The 21,391-nt window shown below is 38.4% G+C and overlaps 1 protein-coding gene across 2 annotated transcripts in view; it reads left to right on the top strand.

Annotated features, from left to right (window-relative positions):
* The window catches only part of LOC150087127 (disco-interacting protein 2-like), a 1,128,863-nt gene that overhangs the window by 1,082,429 nt on the left and 25,043 nt on the right, over positions 1 to 21,391 (top strand). For both annotated transcript variants that reach the window (XM_090372979.1, XM_090372978.1), the window contains exon 39: positions 8,085 to 8,208. In XM_090372979.1, the coding sequence (XP_090229105.1) occupies positions 8,085 to 8,208 (124 nt within the window). The remainder of the gene's footprint in view (positions 1 to 8,084; positions 8,209 to 21,391) is intronic.

Here is a 21,391-nt window from a genome sequence, read left to right as displayed (position 1 = left end):
ACGATATTTGACAACTTTTTAAGGACATATGAGTTTTTGAGCATATTTCTTATGAGAATCTGTCAAAATTATTTTAGGGAGGAAATAGATGCCAACTATTGTAACCTTTTACGTATTGAATGTATATAAGGTTGAGAGTGAACAAAACAATGCTTGGCATTGCTGGTTCTAAAAGATTTTTTTTTTTTTTTTTTTGAATAGTTTAAATATGCAACAGCTTATGACAGTTGACTGGCAGTCTTTGGATGCTTATTTTTAAGTACCAGTTTGGCATAATAGCAATATCACAGTGTTAGCACTGTCTTTATATTAAGAATCTTCTGAAAAATGTGAAGAATAGGGTCAGATTTGTATATGGAGCATATTTTTATTGCAAAAAGGTGTGCCAAAGGAGTGCGGCAAACTAATTTCTCAACCACTTTTTCCACAAAGGAGCAACAAGTTTTTAAATCTGATTAGAGATATCCCACCTTATGCCAAGTTGTTGGATAACCACTTTCAAATGAAAACCGTGTTTTGTGTTCTGGATCATCACTTCCCATTGTTGACTCAAGTGGACTGTTTATTGCTTTGATTATATCTTCCGTTATGAGTATGATTTTCTGCATCATTCTTGTCAGATAACCACCATTTCTTATTTAAAGGAAAGGGGGGTAGTGCAGTCTCAGGTGGCTCGTGGAAGGATTACAATATCCATTCTTGAAGAGGTCTTCATCCATTCTGAAATTGTGGTTTCAATTAGGTAAAAATCCTTCTGGAGTTGCTAATCCACTGCAATAGGTGTGGTGTTAAGTCTCCCTGTTTGCCCTTAAGAAGCTTGTGGAATGTTTTACTAGGTTGTGCCATCATCTAAATTCCTGATTTTCTCCATTTCTGGAAAAAAGTAACCTTGGTTTCATCATTAAAACAGAATTGTGTCTTCTTGGTAATTAGGAACTCCTCAGAAACCCCATATGCCCCATAATTTTACCACTAGGTCATTGATTGCACCCTTGCAAATTTATTTAGGAGACATAAATACTCCAAAAAAAAATAATACAGAACCCAGAAACCCAGAGTTCTCTATCACTAAATATCTAAAAGTCACAAAATTTTCTTACTCGTGTGAGCTAAAACATTTCCACATGCTTGATAAAAAACTAATGAGTCTGAGATGTAATCTGTGCCCTGCACAATCAGCTGTGATGTGCTGCTTAGTTGAACAGACAGCCTAAGAACTAAGTTTTTTAATGATTGGATGGTTTGCCAGATTCACTCATTTTCTTAAAAGCATGTAGATAATGGCATCAAACGGTCAGGAATGTTCTAGGATATTGTTATGTGCAGACGAAAGGTTGAGATGTTTCTGGAAGGTCCAAGAACTTTTGATGGAGTTCTTTAGCAATATTGTGAGCCTTCTAGAAACTTCTCTACTGACACACACACGGGTTCTGCACCAAGCAAACATTTTTGCATTTTAAAAAAATGTGTGTTTTTCAGAGCGAGTGGTAAACAAAGTGAACAAGTGCTTTAGTGAATTAGTGTTTGTAAACAAGTGTTGTGTGCATTAGCATAAATCGTGAACTGTGTTTAAATTAGAAATAAAAATCTATAATTTCTTAATTGTGTTCTTATGAGAGCGGAGCGTACCTCAACCATACATGAAATATGTTGCGTTCTTGCTGAAATAAGCCTGATAGCTTTTGCTACATTTGCAGAGAAGTAGTATTAAAATCACAGTGAGAAAAGCCTATAAACTCTATTTTGGATGTAAGGTCAGAGAAGGATAAAATATTTTATCTCCAAAGATTTCTTGCAGATTATTTTCAAGGACATTATACAAATGGCTGGCTTAGAGGTATTCATAAATCAATGCCTTTTGCTGTTCCTGTGATATGGTGGGAACCTCGAGACCACATAAATGATTGTTACTTTTGCATGACCAATATTTCTAGTTTTTCTGGGAAATCTAAGCATAAAGTAAAATATTCCAATATACTTTCTGCTCTAAGGCCACTTCCTCACGATGATACAATGTCAAAGCCACCAGAAACTTATGGACTTTGATTCAGGATTGGAAAAAAGAAATCGCCAGAAGATGCAGAACCCAGAATGAGTACAGATCAAGATTTTTTTTGACTCTTGGTACTGCAAAGCTACATCTAATGATTTTGTCAGAGATTTGAACCTCTCCAAAACCAAGGCTTTTTATAGGGCAAACTGAAAAATCTCTCCCTATACTTCATTAAAACCTCTAACTCCAGTTACAGCTGTGGTGTTAAACTGTGCAGATAATAAAATTCATACTGATTAAAATATATACAAAATTAACAAAATCCAACCCTTCTTAATAATATATCTGCTTTTCCCATAGGCCCTAAGCCTTGTTCCTCATAACTGTTGAGTACACAAATGGTATTTACGGCATAATACATACAGTATGTACCATTTATTGAATGAATATTACTATTATTATTAGCTATATGGTGCAAGGAAGCCTGAGGCTTATGCTGCACCAGACAAAAAAATTCCCGAGTTGCCCCTGAGAGAGAAAAAAAATAGAAGGGAATCACCAAGAAAGAGAAGAATGATGATATATTTAGTGTATTGTTACATTGTTTTATTTTACTGCAACAAACTATTCATTTATTATCACAACCTAATTGGTCTGAGAGGCTTATAAAAATATCCTCTCAGATATGGCAAGCAAGGGCTTGCTACCTGTGAGTCTAAAACGCTATTGGAAATGGATTGATTCAGGTGAAATCAATGTGTCGGGTGGACTGAATTTCAGTGAGGTTCCATTGTTCTGCAACAGCCAGATCATCTGCTTGCACCTTCACAATGGTGGCACCCTTAGTAATATGTGCAAGTACTGAAAGGCCACACCTAGTATACTGGAAGTAACCAAACACGTGTGAACCAATGTAAATAAAATAAATTTTCTGTTTATACTCCGGCACGACAACCAAGTCAGTAGAGTTTACAATAAATTGTCAATACAAATATTTATCGTATTTAGTAGTCACGGGCTTGAACCCCAGTCCACTCAAGGAACATGTGCTATGCACTTCCGCTCCTGACCACTCGGCTATGTCAGGGCCAAGGTGTGACATCCACTCCACACAGAGAAATACTGTCCCTTGGTGTCACCAGGCCATACTAGGTGATTCTCAGCAACCAATGCAATGCCACCACCACTGCCACTTTGCTTATTGGAGGCTCTAAATGATGAAACCCATATTTACTCTCCAGAACAAAGCTCTGGCAATCCCCTTCTCTTCCATTGTGGTATGAACAATGCCTCTTGAGGCTATGATGGGCATCATGGCAAGATGCAATCTTCCTTACATTTCAAGGTACAGCTCTGAAAACAGTTTTCACAGTTTTACCTTTGCTCTCCTACTCTGGTATTTTATCCTAGATCTGAGGTGAGGCTCTTTATGTGGGTGAGCAAAGGTCACCTCAGGATTCCACTACACAACACAAAGAGCCCAGATTTAGGATAAAAAAAACCAGAGTAGGAGAGCAAAGGTCAACACAGGAGTCCAACATGCAAGAACCCAAGATCTAGGATAGAGAATATGGCAAAATCTATTGGCTATTAGAATTAATCCCTGACCTATAAATTAACCACTGGCAGTGCCTCTTACCTGCATGCAGATCAGGTTTCTGGGAGCATCAGCAAGAGGAGTCTGTCAGCAGGTAAGAATTTAATTTCTATGTATTTGCTTAATTTAATATCTGGTTCTATTGTATCAATAATCCAAACTTAGAATTCTTTATTTACAAATCTTAATTGTAAAATCATAATACTGATAATTGTAATATTGGCAACAGTATCCAAATTTGTAACCCTTTCTATTTTTATTCCCCCAACAGCCCACTCTGATGATGGGTATCAGTAAGATACCTGAAACGTTACCTTAATGTATAGTAGTTTAAGCGAATAGTGTAATAAACTATATTATTAATTTTACGTGGTATAAGAGTGGTATTAAATATTGTAAAAATCTCATAGAACTCTGACTAATATTAAAAAAGTAACCAAAAGAGAATTTTCCCCCAGAAGTAGTTGTGATAGAAGGTTGAAACAAACACTTTTTCAACATAGTCACTAAACAAAATGAGACATTTTTGCCACCTCTCAATACACATCCTAGGGCTGTACTTCAAACAAGGCTCATCAGCAGAAATCACCTCATTACCAGCTGAAAACTGTCTTCCATGAGGAGAGGAAGAAATCCAAGAGTGCAAGGTCAGGGGAATAAGCAGGATGTGGCATTATTTCAAACTCACAGTTGTGGGCACATCTGACTGAAGTATGTGAGGAATGCACAGGAACATTATTCATGGAGAAGGCATGCTCCTTTTCACAGCTTTCCCCATCTTTTTTCTTTAATAGCAGCATGTAGCTTTATAAGAGGTTGGAATAATAATTTGCGATCACAGTACAGCCCATGTTGTACTGTGATGGAAAATTAGTATTAAACCATGCTGATCTCAAAAAAACTCACAGCATTACCTTGCCAGCACTTGATTACTCCTTTGCCTTTTTGAGGATTGCAGGCTTCCATTGTTTTGACATTTATTTAGATTTTGGATCATAGTGATGGATTCAAGGCGACTAGCCATGAAAAAAAAAAAAAAAAAAAAAAAAAAAGCTCCTCTTGCTTTTCCTAGCATATCGACAACATTTCATGTGTACATTGTGTCCTTTCCTTCTGGTAAGGAGTCAGAAGTCTGGGAACCCATCTAGCAGACACATTACTCATATGCAACTGTTGATGGATGTTCTCCACAGATCCTACACTAATCTGGAGCTCTACAGCTAGTTATCTGATGCTAATATGGTGATCTTCCAGAATTAATCCCTCAATTTTTTGCAACACTCTTCTGTTAAAGTAGTAGCTGGGTATCCTGAGATTTCTTCATGTACTGAGGTTCTTCTACATTTTAATTTTGTATACCAATATAACCTGGGCAATCTTCTCCATAAACAGCAACCATTTCTTTGTAGATTATTTTGGGTATTTATGCTTGCAGAAAGAGGAACTGAATCACTTATTTGTCCTCTACTGTATATGCTGTGACACTTATTTGGCACTGCAAAAAAAAAAAAAAAAAAATTTTTCCAGACGGAAACAAGTTTTTCTAGTTACTAAACAAATTAAGGTATCAAACAAAATAAAATTACCTTTTTTTTTTCGCAACTACGTCTGAATGAATGAATATAAATCTTTTTTGAACCTCCGTCATATGAATACTCCGCAAACTTTACAGCCATGTAACTTCTGTATTTCTGTTCATTGTGCACTTTACAAAATTAATCACTAGTCAATATGTTTAAGTGCTCTAGTTAGTGCCTGAATGATTTCAGCTGTGATTTTTTTTTCACTCTCTCTCTCTCTCAATATAATAGCTGAAAAGGAAAGTAACCAAAGGCTTAGAAGGAAAACCACCAAAATTTGAATATTTGCAGACCATATGTAGAGGTTGGCAATGTGCACTAACTGTGGATTAACATAATATACACATACTGCTTGTAGTGCACAAACCCCACTTTTTTTTCCCATTTATTGTATAAAGCACTCCCTGCCAAATTTGGTCAACCCCACTGTATATTTACAATACCATTTATACAGTATTACAGATACAATTCATAATATAGTACAGAGAATGAGGTACATCCCTTTAAAATAGGTAACGATGTCCAAAGTCTATCTGCACAAGAATCATCCAAGAAGAAATGCATAATCCAAGTCTCACACAGTACAAAGAATTGCATAATCTTACTGAAATCATCCAATGTACTTATAGTCTGAGACACAGTGAGTCGGCTTCAGCAAAAGGAACTGCACATTACTATTTAACCATCTGAAATGTTTATCTTCTGAGAAAAGCAATGGACAATCCTCCTGAAATCATTCACCACAAGGAACTACATTTACTAAAATCATAATGCATAGAACAAGAAAGTGTAGTAAAAAAATCACCGGTGAAACTGCACTAATAATGATATGTGATTACCCTCCTAAATAATCAGTGCAATGCAATGAGCTGCAATAGATGTTCTTTATCTGAGATAATAGGTAAATTACCTGTACATGTTGATTAGCAGAGTGATTGTCTCTGCATGAAGACTGTTATTGTTAATGGGGTTTTGAGTGTAACAGCTAATTAGGCCATATTGCACCTATGAAAGTGGTTCATACTGCCTGTGTTGGTTGCTTTTGTGGAAGCAGTTATACAGTTCTGTGATTTGAGTTTTTTCCTATGATATGGCAAAGTGACAAAGGTTCCTTTAAGTTTGCAAGAGAACTTGCCTGTCTAGTGTCAAGAATGACACTAGACAGGCATTACTATACAAAGCACATTCCAGAAGTGTATATATATATGGCCCCGAGTGCCAAACGATAGTGACAAGCGATTTTCTCTGCATTATATAGAATGCTCTTTTCTAGCGATAAAGTTTCAGTTCTTTTCTAGCGATAAAGTTTCAGTTCTTTTCAAGTAATTCTTTACTTAAAGTATTGAAGTAAGAACTCAGAAAGGAAATCTACCTCTCTTTATTTAGTGTATATATATATATATATAAAATATTACTGACGAACTCTAATTTCTACAACCGCTTGGTCACTGGTGGCACTGCTCCTGCCTCCACGTGGCGGGGCCGGTAACCTGGGAGAAGAAAGACTCTCCCAGGGCTAAAAGGAGCAATGATAGACTTAAATAATTTTCCCCTTTAGAGCAATCAAGCTGAAGGACAGACATATCTAATGATCCTAACCTACTGAATTCTTTGATGATACACTTTTTGTCAACTCGGCCTGTGGGCAAGTTGTGATAACTTGCTTTAATTTATAATACAAAAAAATTTGGAATCTAGAGACCTAGTAGCAACATTCACCTCCAAATATTCTGAGTGGCTATCAAAGACAACTACATTTGGTGGGGTGCCAGTATCTGTTACTCCCCGGAATACCTTAAATTCATCGAAAGGAATGATTACAGAGTGGGATCTACTTGCAGTGTTCAGGAACTGAGTAATCAGTTCCTGAACACTGCCTGTTCCTGAACCTTCTGATTACTCAGTTCAGGAACTGAGTAATCAGAAGGTAATCAGTGCGAGGTGCATAATGATTATAAAAAAAGATGGAAACCTCATCCCAACTTGTTCCACCATTTTAACTTTCAAAACTCCTGATTTGCCATCCACAATAAAAGCTGGCTATTTAAACTGCCAAATTTGGCCATACATTCCGAATCCTCATCATTGTTTTAATTTCCAGAAATATGGCCACTCCCAGCAGACAGGCATAAAGAGGTGACGCAATCTGTCCTACATCTGGATCGAAGGATCATACACAAGCAGCTTTCTCAACCACAACTCCGGTTTGTCCCAACTGCAAAGGAAGCCATCCTGCCTTTTCTAAATCATGCGATATGTGGAAAACTGGAAAGAAAATTCAGAAGTTCAAAATTGAACACAAAGTGACATATCCTGGGCATATAGACAAATTATGTTGACCATGGCGAGTCTGTCTTATGCATCTTGCACCCAAAACCATCTTTCAACTGTGGTTCAAACTGATGTATCAATACCACTGAACACCTAAAGGAACCTCTGACCTTAATATTCATCATAGGAAAAAACTGACATAGACAAGCTCTTTACTTTCCTCAAATTAGCTGTTCTCTGCAACCACATATAATGAAAATAATACTCAAAAATAAACCTTGTCAGTTCTGAAAACAAGTGTTAGGCACCATATAGCTGCCATGCTGATAAATGCTCAATCAAACAAAATATATTAATACTAAACCTATTATTAATACATTAATACTATACCATACTAAAATATTTTCAATAGACCTTGACAGTCGGGAATATAAATCTACCACTTTTCCCATTGGCCTTTAAACTTATTGAACTTGGAGCACATCAAAATTATAAACCCTGCAACTGACAGGGTTTTACAGTATAATCTTCATATATCATAGAAATGTTGTGTCTTTTGTTTTACACGATCATGTAAACATTATCTTTTTTGTCTCTTACTTTGTACAAGAAGCAATTTTTTAATGATAATGTTTTCTTTCAGAATTACATGATGCTGTGTTTGTTGTCGGATCATTAGATGAAACAATTATGCTCAGGGGCATGAGATACCACCCAATTGATATAGAAAACAGTGTCCTGAGATGTCACAAGAAGATATCAGAATGGTACTGTTATATTTTTTTTTTTTTATAAAACTTTAAATATTTTAGTGACACTTAAAAATATATTTCTCTGCACATATTAGTATATCAATTGGTCAACTACTGAGTGCCAGGCAATCAGGATGAAGGGTTCATAGTCAGAATGGTTGTTAGTGTAGTATCTCAAATAGAGAGCTTTATAGTAGCTGAAAAAAAAAAAAAAAAAATTTCTAGTATCCCGGCTTGGCCTAAAACTGAGGAACTAATGAAAACTTTGTCTATTTGAGTCTTTCCAGTTGTTGTGAATGACAAGGGTGGGAGAAGTGATTAAAGTCTTTGGGGAGAATCTACTGGAAGGTGAGGGCTGTGCAAGACTCCATGCAGGTGCCTCCCAACCACCGCCACCTCAACACTGGATCTCTGAGTACCTCCTTGCCGGGACAACTCCAGCTTTGAAAATTGTTAAAAAATACTTCTCATTGCAAAATTTATAAATGACCTTTATAGAATTATTAACTAACTATTTGACAACCTTTGTCACCAAAAGGAGAGTTACTTAGTACCAAGAAGCACGCTATCGAAGTTCAATAAAAAATTGTTTTTAATTTTAACACAAAAAGTAAATAAGATTTCAGTTGGAATAGTTTTCCCTTGATAAGCATCAAATAATGCATAGCTAATGTTATTTTTAAATTTTTAGCTCCATTAGCAACAGAAATAGAGGAGGAGACACGAAAATTATTCACATTTTCCTGTCTGGTGCCGCCATTTTTAATTTTAAAAATTATATTTTAAACCTACTCGTTGAGCTCTTTCCAACGGTGTATAATAAGCTATAGGTTGTCAACAAAATTTTTGCCCCCTCCCTCCATTTCTCAGATTACTATTAAATTCATCGAAAGACGGAAATTTTTTGTTAACAACGACCAATACGGCGTTATGTTGGCCAACATGATGTACAAACCCATGCAAAATTTCAAGTCAATAGGTTGAGTGTTCCAGAGATACAATGCTGTGACAGATGAACAGACAACCGAGTGACATTATAAGGGTCCTTCGTTCTAAGGACCCTAAAAATGTTGAAGTGGAGTAAAGAAGAGTAGTAGAAGTTAGAATAGAATAGTGCATGTTAGTATTTATAAATCACTATAAAAATGCAAAACCCATTTTTAGGTGAGCACTCTTGGCTATGTAACATTTAAGCTGTAAACTTAATGATTATTTAGAAGAGCATTATATCCGTGACTTGCTCTTCCCCAATAGAGAGAGTGTTCCATGACCATTATATCAAGCCTCATGTTTGGCATTATGTGATTTACAGTATGTATTACTGTGTAAAATGAGAGGATCTCAGTGACTTCAATTCTTCTTTTATTGGGTTGCCCTACTGTTTCAAGTTTTCTGATTATAATATTTGCTCAGATCATGTCTGTAACACTATTCTTGTATATTTAAATCCTTTATTCAGCATTCCACTCTAAACTCTTCTTTATTCTAACTCATGATTTTCAAACCAAAAAAAAAAAATGTGCTAATGCTGTTCAAAATGAGAATATTGTAATTATTTCATATCCAAATCTTCAGCATTGTTTTCTACCTACAGTACAGTACAGTACAGTACAGTACAGTACAGTACAGTACACAACAGTTGTAAGTTATTAGCGAATGGTGTAGGCATTCCATTTTCACATTTAAATATCAACCGCTCATTTATCAGCTTAAAAATGATCAATGATATTTCAGAGAAGACGAAAGAAGATATTTGTTTTTTGTTTGTTTTATGAAAACCCCAAACATTAGCATTAGCATTAGTAGAGGCATTTGATGCAAGAAAGCAAGCTTATGCAGCATCAGCCAAAAAAAAAAAAAAAAAGTAACATAAATAAATAAAAATAACCACTTCCACTTCACCCCTCTGTTCGTTCGAAATACCTGTCCAGCTGAGCCTTAAACTTATTTAGGCTATCAACTTCCACGACAAGGGATGGAAGTCTGTTCCACCCACCAACCACCCGCTGGCTAAAGGCAAATTTCCGCACATCTATCCTACATCTGTCTTTCCTCAATTTGAATTTATGCCCTCTCAGGTGATTTTTCTGAGCTAGAGGAAGAATCCCATCAGCATTGAGCATGCTCAAACCATTCAAGGCTTTGTACACCTCTATCAGATCACCCCGCTGGTGCCTAGTTTCCAGACACTGTAATTTGCAAAACTTAAGCCTTTCTTCGTAAGAGAACCCCTTTGTCCCATTCACCAATCTAGTTGCCCTTCTCTGTACTCGTTCCAGCAGCTCTACATCCTTCCTGAAATGAGGCCTCCAGGCCTGTATACAGTACTCTAGGTGTGGCCTGACCATTGCCTTATACAAGGGAATAATCACCTCCTTATCCCTGCTAGAAAAATTTCTATATATCATTGACAATACACCATGAGCTACTCTTGCAGCTCGTCTGCACTGCTCAGAGAACTTCATATCTGCCTGCACCACCACCCCCAGGTCCCTTTCATTCTCTACCACTGTCAGTGTAGTACCACAGAGTTGATACGTTGCTCTGGGGTTGCTGTTTCCCATATGTAGTACTTTACATTTGTCAATGTTAAACTTCATTTGCCACCTCGAAGCCCATCTGCTCAACCTTTCCAAATCCTGTTGCAGCAGCATAGTGTCAGTAGTGTCCTTGACAACCCTGCCAACCTTTGTATCGTCTGCAAACTTGGACATTAAGCCTGATATACCATCATCAATATCATTTATAAATACAGAAAACAATAAAGGCCCCAATACTGAACCCTGAGGGACTCCACTAATAACATTAGTCCACGATGAGCAGTGTCCATTGATTACCACTCTCTGTCTTCTCCCCCTCAACCACCCCTTTATCCATAGCAGCAACTTGCCTCCAATGCCACACTGCTCCAATTTGTGCAGCAGTCTTCCATGTGCAACAGTATCAAAAGCCTTTCTAAGATCCAAGTATATAATATCAAAGTTATTCCCTGCATCCAGTTCTTTTGTGACTGCATCATAGTATCCAATCAAATTGGTCAGGCAAGACTTCCCCTTAACAAAACCATGCTGTGTCCTAGCTATAACTGAAGTCTTGTCTAGATGATCCTGCAGTGCTTCTTTCACCAGTGCCTCCATTAATTTTCCGGGAACAGAAGTTAAACTCACAGGTCTATAATTACTTGTGTCAGCCTTTGATCCCCCTTTGTGAATTGGGGTCACATTTGCACATCTCCAGTCAATGGGTACCTCCCCTGAGTCCAAGGAAGCTCTCATAATTATGGCTAAGGGTTTGCTTACCTCCTTTGCTGCCTCCTTTAATATAACTGGATAGATCCCATTCACCCCAGGTGCCTTTCTTGTGTTTATCTTCAACAATTTCTCCTCCACTTTGCTCTCAGTTATTACAAGATTCTCTAGCTTACTGCTAGAGTTGAATACACCTCTGGCATTCCCCTCGCTGAATAACTCCTCATGTGTGAATGTCGATGCAAAATATTCATTTAGTTTGTTAGCTACCCGAGCAGGGTCATCAACAGTTGACCCATCGATCTCAAGTGGACCAATCTGATTCATCCCCTTCCTTCTAGAGTTTACATAAGTAAAGAACTCTTTGCTGTTTTTCTTCGCATCCCTTGCCAAGGATCTCTCGTAATCTGCCTTCGCCTGCCTAACCTCCTTTGTAACTTGGTTACAGATCAACTTGTATCTATCATAGGCATCCGTGTCACGTGTTAATTTGTATGTATCCCATGCATTTTTCTTCTCTGCCATATGCCTCATTAGTTCATCTGACAACCATTTAGGCCTAAACCTTGAACAATATTTCTTAGTTGGTATGTAAAGCCTAGTAGCTTCCACGATAAGTTCTTTGAATGCTTCCCATTTTGAATTTGCTGTTGGCAATATCATCAGTTGATCCCACTGTATAGAATTTAAATACTGTCTCAGTCCATTGTAGTCGCCTTTACGAAAGCAATACCCCTTCCCTTTACCCCTAATGGTAGTTACCTCTTTGAGTAACTCCCACTTCAGCACACTGTGATCACTGCCACCAAGTGGTTCATTTATCTGCAGATTCCTAATGCATGAAGAATCACTACTGATAATCAAATCAAGAGTATTACTCCCTCTAGTTGCCTCCCGAACATGCTGATGTAGAAAACAATCATCCAATAAATCCACAAAAGCCTTGCTACTGTGTGAGTGACCAGCCCCCAAATTCCAGTCAATATCTGGGAAATTAAAATCCCCCATTATAAGACTCTCTGATTTACTGGCCCACTCTATTTCTCCGAACAGTTTCTTATTATACTCATCAGAGTCATTAGGCCTATAGCACACTCCTACTCTCAATTTTGATCTCCCAATGCTTATGTCACACCAAACTGACTCGACACTGCACTGTCCAGCGATGTCGACTGGCTTCACTTCCTTGGATTTTATGTGTTTCTTAATTAATAGCATAACCCCTCCTCCCTTCCTATCCTGTCTATCCTTTCTGTACACATTGTACTCCCCAAATTCCAGTTCTGCATTTCTTATATCTGTGTGACACCACGTCTCTGAAATCCCCACAATATCTGCCTTTGATGTTTTGAGCAATACCTCAAATTCATCAAATTTATTTACTAAACTCCTAGCATTGGTGTACACACAAGTATACATGCACCTGTTCTTTTTCTTAGCTACCCTAACACAACCCATGTGTTTACTTGTACCCCAATGATTCCCAGCAGTCTCTGAAATATCCTGCATCTTATTTTCCAGGCTGCGGCTCATTCCAATAGAAGCAGTGCAAGAATCACTTTCACCTCTGCCAGTGGCTACTGTTAATCTATTAGTCCTTGTATCCCCCCAATCTAGCAGTTTTCCGACCCACCTAACATTGCCTCGATAGCATCAGCAAACATTCTTGCACCCTTTCTATTTAAGTGTATCCCATCCCTGTAGAAGCAGTCTCTCCTGTTAACAAGTACAGACCAGGCTGAAAAAAATTCTACCCCTTGAGCCCTGCACAATCTTTCCAGGGCCGAATTGATTGACAGGGCTCTCATCATATACTCCCTCCTATCGTGTCTGGGCAGAATTGCAGACACTTTCAATTTCAACCCTAATTCACGGCTTTTTTTCATCAGTGACCTGTACTTGTCAAGTAATTCCGCCGGTCTCCTACTCTTAATGTCATTAGTGCCAACGTGTACAACTATATCACCTTTTGTGCCCTTAAAAGATGATATCCGCTCTACAACGTCATCAACTTTTGCCCCTGGCAGACATACCCTGGTCCTATTCCACCTATCCTTTTTACAAAGCATGTTTCCCGTTTCCCTGACAATAGAGTCACCAACAACTACTAGTTCCTTTGGGACCAGCGCATTCTGCCTTGGGGGTTGCCGCTGTGTTTCGCGATGACCAAGTGCAAGCTCTGGCATTGGTGTGGGCAGCTGAGAGCTTGATGGGCCCCTCACTTGTAATCCTTCGAGGGCATCCACCCTATCCTTCAAGCTCTCATATAGGCCCATAACAACGCTGAGTTGTCGCCTTATCTCCTTACACTCCTTGCATCGCACACACACAAAGACATCCCCCATGGCAGTATCATGTCCCATACTTGACTGCTCCGCAAACATCAAGCAAATAGTGCATCTTACAAGGCTGTGATTCAGAGGACAACTGCCCCCCTCAGTTCTCCCCTGGGCCACAGCATTCCCATTAGCTTGAGCCCTTTGCTTTGCTGCTCTGGTTTGAGTCATGATTTAGATTTACTTTCAATAAAATTTCAATTTCTGTACAAAATTAAATCCTAAACTTGTATCCAAACACAGTTATAACGCTATATTTATGTTTCAGTAACGAGTGTTATCTACGGAATATTTACGTTTCAGTAACGAGTGTTATCTACGAAATATTTACGTTTCAGTAACGAGTGTTATCTGCGAAATCCCTTTATATAACTTTCGTATCAAGTTATGTATTAATTATTTGTTTTTACTAATTATTTATGTTACGTAACCTAAGTGGTTATATGTATAATTAATTATGTTAAATAAAATTAATTATATTACGTTTGTAATCTAAGTCGTTATATGTATTTATTTAAACGTACAATTTAACTGCTAACGAAGTTCAACTAACGCTATCTAGTACGGTATATCGTATCACAAAGGCGGGAAAATTACGAACGGTTAGCGGAGTTGAAACACGTGGAAACCTTTACCGATACTTTTATGCAATTACAAGGCCGAGTAAAATACACCAAATTAATCAGAAAATCACAAAATAATGTTATACTACTAAATTTAAATCAAAAGTTTTAGAAAAACAATAATTTCAAATCAATAATTAACAAAAATCCACTTAGCGGCTTTGAAAACGACCGTCTCTAGTAGCCTCGTCAGCAGACATGAGGTATTAGAAACTATAGTACTTTAGTACCATGCTTGGGTTGCAGGTTGAGAAGATGAGAAAAGATATTTGCTGACAGTAGACTATAATTTTCAGGAAATACGCGTGAAGGAAGGCTGTTCCAGGAAACAGCAGTTGAATGAATAAACGAGGAAGATGAAAAGTTGATTCTGTGAGTTTTAAGTTGGACAGTAAATGGCTGGTGGTAGCATGTGTTCAGACTGTTTTGAAAGAGAGAGAGAGCGGGAATTATAGAAGCCAATTCAGAAGAATAGTGCCCATAGAAGTATCTGTAGAAAAGGCATGCAGCAGAAACAGTACATCTATAAGACAGAGTGGAGAGACTATGTTAGAGAAGTCATTAATTAACCTAACTGCCCTCTTCTGAATGGAATCTAGAAGCCTGAGAGAGGTTTTGGGGGCACCACCCCAGTTGTGGGAACAATATTCCATGGCAGGGCGGATTTGCGATTTGTACAGAGTGAACAGCTGTTTGGAAGAAAAGTAATGCCAAGAGCGAAAGAGAAAACCAAGTTTTTTAGATGCAAAGGAAGCAATATTTGTAATGTGCTTGTGCCAAGAGAGATTAGAAGTCAGGGTAATCCCCAAAAGAGATATATCAACTTGCCTAGGTATTGGAGTGTCATCAAAGTTAAGCATAGGAACAGAAGAATCCTTTTTGCGAGATATAAGACAAGACTGAGTTTTGGAAGGATTGAAATCAACTCAGTTGTCTTTGCCCCACAGGAGAATTACCTGGAGATTGGCATTTAAGGAATTGATAGCAGATATTCGAGAAGTTGATTGAGCAGGGCAAGGTTTCTCAAAATAGAAAGTGGAATGCAATGTGCTATCATCAGCAAAACTATGGATAGGATTTCCAGTCAATGAAAGAAGGTTATTAATATACAAGAGGGAAAGAGTGGGGGAAAGAACTGAACCTTGGAGGACACCAGCATTAGTGGAGAAGTTAGAAGACAGAGAGCCATCTACCACTACCCTCAGTGAGCAGTCAGAGAGAAAACTGGATAACCAATTACAAAAAACATAGGATGGAAGCTTGTTTAGAAGACCTTTATGCCAAACACGATCGAAAGCCTTTAAGATGTCAAGAGCAACTGCTTGTGTATCACCAGTGGATCGATGCTGATGGAATATATACTGGCGATCGTTGATCAGGCGGAAGGTTTCTAGGTAATTTAACAGTTGGCAGTTAATTGATTTCTCCATTACTTTAGAAAGAGTAGAAGTAATTGCAATGGGACAATAATTGGATGGAAAGGATTTGTCACCCTTTTTAGGATCTGGCTGGATACGAGCAAATTTCCAAGCAGAAGGAAAAACACCTTTGGAATAAGAAAGTGAAAAAAGGCGGCAAAGAATAGGAATAAGTTCAGGAGCACAGGTTTTGAGAACAAGTGGAGAAATACCATCAGGACCTGGAGCTTTCTTAGCATCAATATTTGTCAAAATCTGCCTGACATCCTTTTGCTGGAAGACCACAGGAGGCATTGAATGGAGCGTGTTGACAATGGTGGAAGGTGTTTTACCAGTATCATTAATATATGAGTTGGAAGTAAAATAGGATGCTAGCAGGATCCTTGGCTGAAGTGACAGTAGAACCATCTGGTTTTCACAGAGGTGGGAGCAGAGATGGGCAAAAGTTGCAGCCAATAGCTTTGGCAAGAGACCAGAATGCTCGCCTACCATTAGGGCAAGAAGCAAGGTTTCTACTCTTAGTCTGTTCAAAATCTAGTTTAGACTGATTAATAACTGCTTTCCAATTGTTGTGTAGGCAAAAAATGAAACTGAAGAATTGGAAACAAGCCAATTACGATATGCAACAGTTTTCTCTTGAACAGCCTTAGCACATTTATTTGAAAACCAAGGTTTAGTTAAAGGACAAGATATTAAAGTGGAGTGTGGAATAAAGGATTCCATTCCTACAAGAATAATTTCACAGACACGACCTGAGCAAACGTTGACAACAGAAATTTTGAAACAGTAATCCAAATAAGGAAAAGAAATCTCACCGGTAATCCCATTTTGCATTCTTGTAATGCTAAGCAACACTAGATTGAGAATAGCCATGAGATAAAGGCTCCATTGGAGAAGAGAAAATCACCAAGTTGTGATCTGAGGTGCCTAAAGGACTGCCCACTTAGACCATGTACTTAGAAGGGTTATTTGTGAGAAAAATTTCAAGCATGTTGGCTGTATAGTTATTATTGTCCAGTATTCTGGTAGGTAAATGAACAATCTGTGCGAGGTCATTAGTAATTGCAAAAGCCTCAGCATCTCAACCAGCTGGAGTTGTGAACATTAAAATCACTAAGGAAAATTACCTCACTGTTAGGAAAGTTGGACTAGAGGAAGTCAGAGTTCCAAGTGATTAGTTGAGCCAACAGATGAATTTGACAGAATGAAGTCGAGAGATTTTAAGCCAGAGAAGATTGAAAAGAGGAGATTCCAAATTACCAAGTCTCTGACAGGGAATATCGGAACGGACATATGCACAAGTACCACCTTTTGAGATGAAAGGAATCATACAGCGAATAATTGGGCAACTGAGATGAGCACTGGTTGAATCAACCGATAACTGAGATTTTTTAAGAAAAAGTACATGTGGTTTGGCAGACTGTAAGCAAGCAGAAATGGACATCGTTGAGATTAGAACTGAGACCACATATTTGTGAAATGAACTAGGAAGTGTTTGGGAGGTTATCTTTTTTTCAGATAAGCTTGATCTATTAGTTTGACAATTCATTATGCATTCAATAGTAAGAAAAAGTGGTGGGGGGGGGTCATGCTGTATGAAGTAATGAAATTTTTGTATATGGCGTACACATGGTAAGAATATACCGATATCCTTGACATAACGTTACCTCGACAATGCCCCCTGCATAAACACTACTCAGACTCCCTCCCGACAATGACCCCTGCATAAACACTACTCAGACTCCCTCCAGTCACTATCTGGCAGAGTAGAGGTAGCAAGATTATACACTAGTTTATCTGGAAGCCTCCTAGAGAGTTACCAATAGGTTTGGTCCGGCCTACTAACTAGCACCCTGTTTTACAGCTGTATCCACGAATTGGAGGTTAGACATCACCACTTTAAAAACAAAGCCTGATCACTGCATGACTGACACCATCATAAGTGAGTCATAAGAAATACAAAAAGCTACATTAGCATTAGCAACCGTAGAGGCAAACAATGCAAGAAAGCAAGCTTATGGAGCATTAGCCAAAAAAAAAAAAAAAAAAAAAACACCCTCCCATTTCTTCCTTCCATATGCCGGTCCAACTCAGCCTTAAATTTATTTAGCCTATTAGCTTCCACAACAAAAGATGGAAGCCTATTCCACAAATCAACTACCCGCTGGCTGAAGGCAAACTTTCACACATCTATTCTACAACTATCTTTCCTGAATTTGAAACTGTCCCCCTCAGGTTCTTAGTCTGAGCAAGACAAAGAATCCCATAAGCATTCAGCTTACTCAACCCATTCAAGGCCTTATATACATCAATCAGATCACCTCACAAGTGCTGTAATTTGCAGAACTTAATCCTTTCTTGGTAAGAGCATTCCTTTGTTCCCTTCACCAATCTTGTTGCCCTTCTTTGTACTCTTTCTAGCAACTCTACATCCTTCCTAAAATGAGGTCTCCAGACCTGTACACAGTACTCTATGTGTGGCCTGACTATTGCCTTATATAACGGGATTATCACCTTCCTGTCCCTTCTAGCAAAATTCCTATATATCATTGACAAGACTCCATGACCTGCCCTGGCAACCCGTCTACACTACTCAGAAAACTTCATATTTGGCTGAACAGTTACCCCAAGAAGAGAAAAGTTGGTACATTTCTTTTTGATTATTGCTACCCATATGCAGTACTTTGCATTTGTCAGTGTTAAACTCCAGTTGCCACTTCTCAGTCCATTTTCCCAGTTCGAGTAGCATACTGTCATTAACAACCCTGCCAACCTTTGTATCATCTTCAAACTTGGACATCAAACCTGATATAGCTTCATCAATATCATTGATAAATAAATAAAACATCAATGGGCTCAATACCGAACCCTGGGGAACTCCACTAATAACATTTGTCCACTGATTACCACTCTGTTTTCTCCTACTCTCCCACTCAACCATCCCTCTATCCATTGTAGCAGCTTACCCTTAATGCCATACCTCTCCAATTTGTACAGCAGTCTTCCATGTGCAACAGTATCAAAAGCTTTTCTGAAATCCAAGTTTATGATATCAAAATTATTTTTGGCATTCAGTTCCTTTGCGACCACATCATAATAAGCAATCAGATTGGTCAGACAAGACCTCTCCACTTTGACAAACCCATGCTGTGTCTTAACTATTACTGCAGTCTTGTCTAGATGATACTGCAATGCTTCTTTAATCACAGATTCCATTATTTTCCCCAGAACACAAGTTAAACTAACCGATCTGTAGTTGAGAACAAATATAGACACGTATAATTATAACCCAATTTAATGTAAAATATACTAACAGTTTAACGTAAAATATACTAAAATATACTAACAGACAAGTGAACCTACGTTCACTTGTCTCCAGTGTGAAGACCCCTGTCACACCTCTCTTACGCAGCAATGTAGTATATCGCATCACCTGTAGATGACTGTGACAGTTGCTACATAGGAGAAACATCAAGGCGTCTCCAAGATCGCCTTATGGAACATGACAGAGCAATCTGGCTTGCCGAAACTGACCAGTCCGCAGTCGCGAAACATTTTTGGGCCACAAACCATGATCTTGATCCCAAACGTGACTTTGAAATAGTAGACCACTCACGACACTTTCGCCACCGCCTATGGCTAGAGTCACTTAACATATTAAACAATCCAAAGGCAATAAACTGCCACAAAGGCATACGTGTACACACCATCCTAGAGACAACCGTTTTAATGCTAGATGATCAGTGGAGTAAAAACAGCGCACGTCCGTGCTACAACAATAGCAAATGAATAACGTTGCCTCACTCAGCTCGTTGTATTTGTATTTTGAATTTCAGTTGATAAAGAGACACGCCAGTCTCGAAAGCTACTGCCTGTTAGTATATTTTACATTAAACTGGGTTATAATTATACGTGTCTATATTTGTTCTCTCAACCATGGACCCCAGTACACCAGGCCCATTCGTTACTAGATCTGTAGTTACTTGTGTCAACTTTTGAACCTCATTTGTGAATCGGTGATACATTTGCACACCTCCAGTCCATGGGGACCTCCCCTGAGTCCAAGGAATCTCTCATAATTATGGCTAAGGGTTTGCTTACTTCCTTTGCTGCCTCCTTTAATATAACTGGATAGAGCCCGTCCACCCCAGGTGCCTTCCTTATGTTTAACTTCAACAATTTCTCCTCCACTTTGCTCTCAGTTATTACAAAATCACTTAGCTCTCTGTTAGCATTTGATAAAATTCTGGCATTCCCCTCATTGAATAACTCCTCATGTATGAATGTAGATGCAAAATACTCATTCAGTTTATTAGCTACCTGAGCATGATCAATAGTCAACCCAACTATGTTAAGTGGTCCAATCTGATTCAACCCTTTCCTTCTAGAGTTAATATAAATAAAGAACTCTTTGCCTTGCTGTTTTTCTTTGCATCCTTTGCCAAAGATTTCTCATAATCTGCCTTTGCCTTCCTAACCTCCTTTGTGACTTGATTACAAACTAGTTTATACCTGCCGTAGGCTTCTGTATCGCCTGATACTTTATATGCATCCCTAACATTCTTCTTCCCTGACACTAGCCTCATTAATTCATCTGACATTCATTTAGGCCTAAACCTTGAACAGTATTTCTTAGTTAGAATGAAAAGCCTAGTAGCCTCGAAAATTAAGTCCCTGAAGGCTTCCCATTTAGAATTCACTGTTGATAACATCATCAATTGATCCCACTGTACAGAATTTAAAAACTGTCTGAGACCTCTGTAGTCACCTTTACGTAAGCAAAAGCCGTTCCCTTTAGCTTGATGGTAGTTACATCTTTAAATAATTCCCACATCAATACATTGTGATCACTGTCGCCCAGTGGTTCCTTTATCTGCAAATTCTTAATGCATGAAGAATCACTACTGATAATAAGATCAAGAGTATTACTCCTGCTGGTTGCCTCTCGAACATATTGCTGTAGAAAACAGTCATCCAATAAATCCACAAAAGTCTTGCTAGTATGTGAGTGATCAATCCACAAGTTCCATCTGGAAAGTTAAAATCTCCCATTATAACTTCTCTGCACAATTGCTCATTATACTCATCAGATTCATTAGGCCTACACCCACCTACTCTCATTTTTCCTTTCCCAATGATTATTTCACACCAAACAGACTGAACACTGCATTGTCCACCAACATCAATTGGATGCAGTTCTTTAGATTGTGTTTAACTAACAGCATCACCCCTCCTCCCTTCCTGTCCTGTCTATCCTTCCTATACACATTGTACTCCTCAAATTCCAACTCTGCGCTGCCTATATCTGTGTGACACCATGTCTCTGATATCCCAACAATATCAGCCTTTGATATCTTCACTAGCACTTCAAGTTCAAATTTATTAACTATACTCCTAGCATTGGTGTACATGCACCTGTTCCTGCTCCTAGCCACCCTAACACAACCCATATATTTACTTGTTCCACTATGACTCCCAGCAGTCCTGGAAATCTCCAGAACCTTTCTTTCCAGTCTGCTGCTCATTCTAATGGAAGCAGTGCAAGAATCACTCTTGCCTCTGCCTGCGGCCAC

Source organism: Mastigoproctus giganteus, chromosome 4 (genome assembly GCF_048544385.1).
Source record: "Mastigoproctus giganteus isolate SK-2022 chromosome 4, ASM4854438v1, whole genome shotgun sequence".
Classification (NCBI taxonomy): domain Eukaryota; kingdom Metazoa; phylum Arthropoda; class Arachnida; order Uropygi; family Thelyphonidae; genus Mastigoproctus; species Mastigoproctus giganteus.
The sequence above is the reverse complement of the archived record's forward strand: the minus strand, read 5'-3'. Positions and strand labels throughout refer to the sequence as shown.